Genomic DNA, 7,956 nt, shown 5'->3' with positions numbered 1-7,956 from the left:
ACTGATTTGGCAGCTTATTTGCACCTGTATGGGCACCCCCAACGTGCCTACCCGACCGAGATCTGGCCTAAAGTTGGACAGACCTCAAAAGGGTAGTTTGTTTTTCCATTTGATCAGGGACCGCATGGCTCATTGATGCGGTCCCTGATCCGATGGCGCCTATGCCGGGGGTTTCATTTGATAATTTGGCCCTATGGGTGGGCATATCAGGAGTAGCTCTTCTCGTTTGGTGACCTCACAAAACAAGCTATTCGTCCCGTGTATGGCCACCTTATGTTGATCATTGTGGCATTTGGCCATTTGTTTATTTGGACTGAAAGCCGGGCAACACATTTTGCAAGTCAAGCTTTCAAGAAAAGATTTCTACCCACCTCAGATAATGCAGCATAAGTATTTGCTAGCTCTGAAAATTACTTTTCTCAGATTTCAGATATTGAGATCTGAGATGGTCTCCGATTTTATTGCTTCTTTTCTTTTTTCTAAAATAGCAATATTTCTTAAGAAACAGTTGGCCAAACTTTTTAAATAACTGAGTGCCAAGTACAGAATCCTGTAAGTTGGCCATCAAGTCTTAAAGAAGTGGTTCATCAACAACAGTTTGGAAAAATAAAAAGATATGGTCATTAAAATTATATTTGCAATTTGGTTTAATTGAAAAAAAAATGGGCCATTTTCACCTGTGCTGCATAGACACTCTGGCTGAATAAAGTCCTTTCCACATCATTCTAACGTTACCAGCTGACTGAAGGAAGTGTAGGCCTTGATCGCTACTGTGCATGCACTGTTCATTTGCATACCCCTGATCTGATTGGCTGAAACAATTCGGCCAATCAGATAAATGAACAGCTGAAACAGCAAGTGAAGAGGCGTGCACAGAAGCGAGTGTTGCCTGTGCCTCCCTTCCATGTGAATCCCCTAGCTTGCACAGCACAGAGACTTTAGGCAGCTCCACCTCTGCAGGTAAAGATCCATTTTTGCAAATATTTGCAGAATATAATTTTAATGACCATATCTCAGATTTTTTCTCAGGTTTAGTAACTTCAAGTAACAATTACTTAAAAAAGCAGCCCTATCTGTAAAAAATTATCAACATGGCCTATAGGTAAATCTGTAGTAATAAGTCAAATCAACTGGACTTGCTGTGTTTTTTCTTGAAGACGTTTCACCAGTCATCCATCTGGCTTTGTCAATTCAGAACTTATACTTATACCGATAGGTATACTCTTCAAACTACTTTTGAAGAGTAGTTTTTTAGTGTCAGTATCACTTTAAGGCAGGGGTAGGGAACCTATGGCTCGGGAGCCAGATGTGGCTCTTTTGATGGCTGCATCTGGCTCACTGCCACATCTTTAATAAAAACAATACCGGGGGGCGTGGCCTGTGCTCAGCGGATAGAAGACGTGTTCTAAGCCTTAGAACACGTCTTCTATCTGCCGAACGCAGGCCACGCCCTCCTCCGCATCACATCCGGCATCCTTGGCACCCACCCTACCTTGCACCTGTGCTTGGCGGATAGAAGACGTGTTCTAAGCCTTAGAACACGTCTTCTATCCGCCGAGCGCAGGCCACACCCTCCTCTGCATCCGGCATCCTTGGGAGCCACCTACCTTGCCCTGCAGCATCCACGGCCAAACATATTGTATGGCTCTCACGGAATTACATTTTAAAAAATGTGGTCTCTCTCAGCCAAAAAGGTTCCCGACCCCTGCTTTAAGGACTCCTTACTCTGGAGTGGCCACATTTAATTCTGGTAGTTTCAGCAGAAGCAAAGCCAGAAGAGTGAGTACATGTTTAGCTATGTATAGCCCTGAAGAGTTGGTGAGGGCTCAATGTGCACATTTGGTCTTCTGCTTATTTCCAGATTTTGCTCCTCATTCCCAGAGTCCTACACAACCCTCATTGTAATGACAGTACTCTGGTCATACACTGCTGTGGTTGCTACAGTATTTACTAATCATTCATGATCAAGAAATCAAAATGATCTTTCATACCAAGCTTTCTTGTCTTGACTTTGGAACAATCCCCTAAATAAGCTCAATGTATAAATAAGTTACTGCAATCCTGTATCTAATCTTTTTTATTTAATTTATGAAGTGTGTGAATCAATACAACCTCATTTAAAAGAAAAACTTCTTACTTTTGCTGCCTTCTTTCCTCTTAATAATTACTCTAATCCTCCATTCTTAGTGGATAACAGGTTCTCCTTTGTATGTTGCTGTAAGTAGAGGATTCCAGTCGACTAGTAAGCTACCCCCCTTTATATCAGGGACTGGTGTGAATACCAGATGTGCTTAGATTAAAATGTCCCCTACTCTAAAGAATTATGAGGTTCTGGACTATTCTATTTCTATTTCATACAACAAATTCTTTGTTTAGAAACACTCCACCCCTTTCTAATTCTAGACCGTTCAACTCAATAAATGTCGGGCATTTTAGGAAAAGCAGATTCATATTTACATCTTTTATTTTTCAACATCTGAAAAGTAATGTTTTTCTTGAAGTTGTTGTATTAAATTATCACCACCTATCAATGCAACAAATTACTTAGAAATATACATCGTAAGACAACAATGCAGTACAAATATACAGAAGCATATTACAATAATTTATTTAGTTTTAACATAGAATCAAATGCCTTCTGACCTCCCAGGACAAAGTATTCTGTTTACCAACATTTGATAAAAGTTAAAAACTATTTTACTAAGCCTTTTAAGATCTAAAAAGCAAAGAAAGTTACTTTATAACATATATTTATGTATATATATATATAGAGAGAGAGAACAAAATAAACACTTCTTCAGGTCCCTTCTTTCTTTCAGTATTTTTTTTATTTATTTTTCATTTAAATGTACTTGAGTGTTAGTTAACTAATCAGTATAAGTATCTTCTTTATAAGATTCTGCTGTGTTAACAACAGTTATTGGCACTGATTAAAATTCTGATAATTATTAAGTGTCATTATCTGATCAGTTGCATGTTAGAGTATCCATCTCTTCGTTTTATCGTAAGGGTTTATTGTATCGTATAATTCATGTATTCTATAGTTCTTAACATTTGTGTACATTCTATCCAATGTTTATTCTTTGACCCTAGTTGATTTTTATTGTAGATGTTCCGCTTAGGTTGGTGAGTTCGGTTGTTGCTACCTACAACCACAGGACTCCACAACCATATCTTCATATTGTTTATACACCACATTGTTGGCAGAGTCTGTGTAAAGGATGCTTATTGGGCTTAGTCTGGTTGGAACGCAACAGGTAGGTGGCGTAGTCTCTGGGTCCATTGAATTCATTAATGTTTGGATCACTGCATGGTTGGTAGGCTCTAAATGAGATCTCAGAGGGAACTCACAAAGCCCTTCACAATGATATGCCTCATACTCCAAAGGTGCAATAATCCAATCATCCCAACCCATATCCTTAAAATTGACATGAAGTGGTTTCTTGCTACATCTTGCTTTGGAATTCTTGTTTGGCCTCTTCCCTTGCCGAGTTGACAGAGGAGCTCGTCTCTTTCTCCTCTGATTAAATAAATATTCATAGACAGTTTTGTCATCTTGGCCAGACCTGGCTTTAATCTCATTGAAGAATAAGTCCCGTTTCTTTGTCCTACCAAAGACGAGAAAAATAGCTTTCTCATTGGTCTGTCTTCCTGTTCTGTTAAATCCCACACTTCTTAAATCTGCAGGTTTCCCCTTATCCAGAACTTCAAGCTCAAAGCACAACTGAACAGAGTTTTTAAAATTTTTATAAAGCTTCCATATGTCAAAGACCTCCCATTTCGGTGTATCGATACTGCTGAGAGGCCGAGAATCCAGAAGGGTAGCGGATTTTTTGTTCGCTGGGCAACTGTATAGTTTAATCTGCCACAGTTTGCCAGCTGAGTTAAGTTTAGCGTCGATCGGCCTTTTCCGTAGAATACGCAGTTCTGCTCCTAATAAGCCATCTTTTTCCAAAGCACTGATGTCAAAAGTGTACTTTTGCCGCCTTGCTGCTGCCATCCGTTCATCTAGGAAACAACAAAAATGAGAAAATCTTGCTACAAAAGCAAAAAATAAATACAGCATTTTATTGTAGAAGACTACGTTCTGGTTTGTAAGCCTTTATAAGGTCTGTGGTGGAACGATCAATAAATATCTGTTGTAATCTATGTCTTGTACCTTTAAAAATCAAAAAGTTGACGCACTAATTTTGCTTTACCAAAATATTTGGTTTCTCTACTAACTAAAGAGCAAAGAGAAATTAGTCTTAAGTACAAAACAACAACAAAAAATGCTCACATATACTAAGGAGAGGTGCTTCTACAGCTAATACGGAAATCCTGACCCTAGGCAGGTCTACGAGAGAGTCTCTAAGGTTGCTAAAATGTACAAAGTCATTAGTAAATGAACCTTTTAAATGGAAGAAGGTCACTGCGCCAGTGCACTGATATCTGACCACATTTTTGTGAAATGTGTTTGCTTGTTTTTCCTTCTTTGATGAAGGACTTAATGACTTATATCATGAGGCAATTCGCATGATTTACTGCACTCGAGGAAACCAAGTGTCGGTCCCTTTATTAGTTTCAGGTGTTTACAATATAAATTATGCAATACTTTGCTGAAGTGCTCTTAATTAGTGTTTAACGCGTTTCACATGTTGGAGAAGTACATAAACTGATTAAAATGAAAAGCATGGAGGCTAATATCTTAAAGCTGTGCATTCAGGCATATCACACTGAAATGAATATGTTACAAAGGAAAAATCTATAATTAATAAAGAGCTATCATAGGAGCACACGTATTCTGCGCTGAGAGAATAGCTATGTCAATACTAAAACCTTTAACTACAGGCTAAGGCAACGTTTGGAACAATGTTTTGCCTGTTTGAGGAAGCAGACATGTTATTTATTTTGACTTGGAAGCTGACTGAATTTCTGTTGAATAACACTGTCACGGTCCCTATGTAGTGTAATGCTGGACTACGACACATTTTGGTTTAGCTAATGTTATTGCTACATCATTCTGAAAAAATATTGAATAATAAATAATAAGAATAAATAATTCAAGTAATAAACTAGTAACTCAACAGATGGAGGCTACTTAGCTGGTGGCATTGACTATCTAATGAAAGTTATCAATACTATATGGGTACCATTGTTCATGATTTAATGGTGATTCTCATTTCCAACTGATTGTGAACTTGATATACGACACCTGTTTCAGTTTTATGGACTCAGTCAGATGTTTCACCTGCTGATTTTACAAATTTAGTCAAGTTCATTAAAAAAAAAAGACTTAATTGTTCCACTCTGCATTAAGAGTTGAGTTTGAGATACGTAGATGACGACTCTTGACTACGCTGAAAAATAAGCTCCCTCAGTAATATATTTTACATTTCCGAGTTCAAAATGAGTATTCCATGTTCAAATTTAAACCATTTTTGACTACAAATGACAAAAGATATCAAAATAAAAAGTAGTCCAGTCCAAAGGTAGACATTATTTGCTATTTTTGCTAGAAATTACTCTAATAACAATATAAAGACAGAAAGGAACACCAAGAGCCCCAATAGTGTAAAATGTTTTTACAAGGAGTAATGGTAGAGTAGACAAATTAATACTCACAAGCCAGGGTTACCAATAGGCAACCACTGTACAGGCAGGTGGGGAGATTATCCTGACCCCACTCAGGAATAAGAAGTCGCACTCTGTAGAAGGAAGAAAAATGGGGATGACACCCCTCCACTCGAGGTGGACTCGGTATAATGATAAAACAAAACAGAGGCGCCAAAAGGATAAAATTAGCTAAAAACACTTAAAAACCCATTGGGTTTTTAAGTGTTTTTAGCTAATTTTATCCTTTTGGCGCCTCTGTTTTGTTTTATCATTATCTAATAACAATATGATCGATAATACATAAAACAGTGATTTTCAACCAAAATGGCATATTTCCTGAAATGCCATTCATATAAATCTAATTTAGGGTACAGCATAAAAAAGTTGTAAAAGTTGAATTCTAGAAGCATGACTGAATGGAACCTGTATCACAGTTTGACATAATACTCAAAATCAAGAAATCTTATGATATAATGCAGTTGTTTTTCTTTACAAAGTATTTTATTCAAGTAGATTCAATTATATATACATTGATATTTGGCATTCGTCTTACCTTGACCCTTGTCAATGAAGCTAGTGATAGTATTGGCTAATCCTGCCTCGAGTTTCAAGCTTCCATTGATGCCTTTTCTTTCAACATCTGACAGAGTCCGGTACAGTGATAACATGTATTCATGAGGAGTAATTAAGGGGTGCTTGAAAGCGTCTTTTTGCTCTTTTTCAGTCAGCGGGTTTGGTGGCCTCTTGGGTTTGAATCCTGCAGAATCTGCATGGATATTTATGAGTTTGGTAGAGGCCTTACTGGTTACATGTGGAGGCCTTGGGGTCTCAATCTTTTCCCCAGATTGCCTATTTTCAGCGTTTCCGGTCTTGACATGTGGATTAGCTCTGCTGGCAGCTTGTTTTTTGATGTCCTCATTCTTAGACAGAAAAATTCTACTTTGAACAAGGGGAACCTTGGACCTACCCTTTTGAAGACCAACTCCATGACCCAAGATTCCAGTCCTGGTTGCATTGACCTTTGGTAATGGGTTTCTCTCTTTTCCTCCAGTTCCAGCAATGCCTACTTTCGTTCCTGGATGACTTTGTTCAGAATGGCCCAGTACCAAAGGAACCAAATCCAGGTAGTCCCAAATCAGATACCAAAGCAGTAAAGGAATATATTTCAGTACTTTCATCCTTTGATCTTCTCTTGAACATCACCAACGAAAAAAATGGCAAAGGTTCCACCAAACTGGCACGAGACAACATGAAAGAAACTGAAAACCAAGGCCAGCAGGAACAACTTTCTTCTTACTTTGCTTTCAAAATCTCTTTGCTTAATGTGTGTATTCAGTCCCATAGTGAAAATGAACATGTGTTCTGATCTAATCTCACTTTCTCCAGTGTGTAGCTGAACAGAGGTTGCTCTCGAAAAAGGTAAACTTTACCTCCCTCTTTTCTGCTTCAAAACTGTCTGACTACTTGAAGGAGTCTTGTTTAAATCCGAGGGTTTTTTTTTTTTTTTCCAAGGAGGAAGAATGGCGTAATGTTGCCTCTGTGTAAATCCTTTTTTTTTTTTTTTTTTTTTTTTTTTAAAGATTTGAATCCATTCCAGTGAAAATATTTCACACACAGAGATTCGCAGGTGCTCAGAAATCTTTTACAAACCTGAGCTCAGGAGTTGGAAGCGGAATTCCAACAAAAACCAATTTAATTACTCTCTGATGTCATGCTGTCTAAACTAATTTAAGTGCGATATATTTCTCGAGAAAGAGAAAAAAAAAAAAAAAAATCTTCCGTAACCTTTCCATTAACATGACTCATACCCCTACGCGAATCCATTCTGTAGGACCTGAGACTTCAAATTATGTCATTTAAAGAGGGGAAAATGACTTCTGCATTAACCTTACATGAACTTCAATGAGAATGTAAACATAAATATTACTAATCTCTTTTTTTTTTTTTTTTTAATTCCATTGTTCTCAATCTTTATATATGGCGCCGTTGCGTATTTACACGGATAGCAGCTAAATATAGGGTTTAACCATTATGGATCATTTTTCAGAACAATTATACAAACCATTAAAAACGGGAAAAAAAACGAATGACATGCTAATGTGGTAATGCCATAGCACTTTAAAAATACATTATAAAATGTTCTATAAAATTAAGTATTGTAGCCCAGAATAAATGGGAAATTATAGGGGGGGGGGGGGGCTTTCCGTGCCTGGTATAAAGCAATGCTATACATTTCCAGATGTTTTCATTTTTTTTCCCCGTGTGATGTAAAGCAGCAGTGTCCCCTGCAGTCTACATTTAAAATAATAACCAAACAAAATTCCTTTGTCAACATTTTTCCAACATACCTCGTTTTATATT

The 7,956-nt window shown here is 37.5% G+C and overlaps 1 protein-coding gene across 1 annotated transcript; it reads right to left on the bottom strand.

Moving 5' to 3' along the window:
* Window positions 1-3,142: 3,142 nt before the first annotated feature.
* gdf5 (growth differentiation factor 5) lies at window positions 3,143-6,773 on the bottom strand. The gene is given in 2 exon segments (NM_001135117.1): window positions 3,143-4,008; window positions 6,149-6,773. Coding segments are annotated over 2 exon segments (1,491 nt in total).
* Window positions 6,774-7,956: the final 1,183 nt, after the last annotated feature.

The sequence above is a fragment of the Xenopus tropicalis genome, chromosome 10 (genome assembly GCF_000004195.4).
Source record: "Xenopus tropicalis strain Nigerian chromosome 10, UCB_Xtro_10.0, whole genome shotgun sequence".
Taxonomy (NCBI): Eukaryota; Metazoa; Chordata; class Amphibia; order Anura; family Pipidae; genus Xenopus; species Xenopus tropicalis.
Note: the sequence above shows the minus strand (reverse complement) of the source record. Positions and strands in the feature narration are given on the sequence as shown.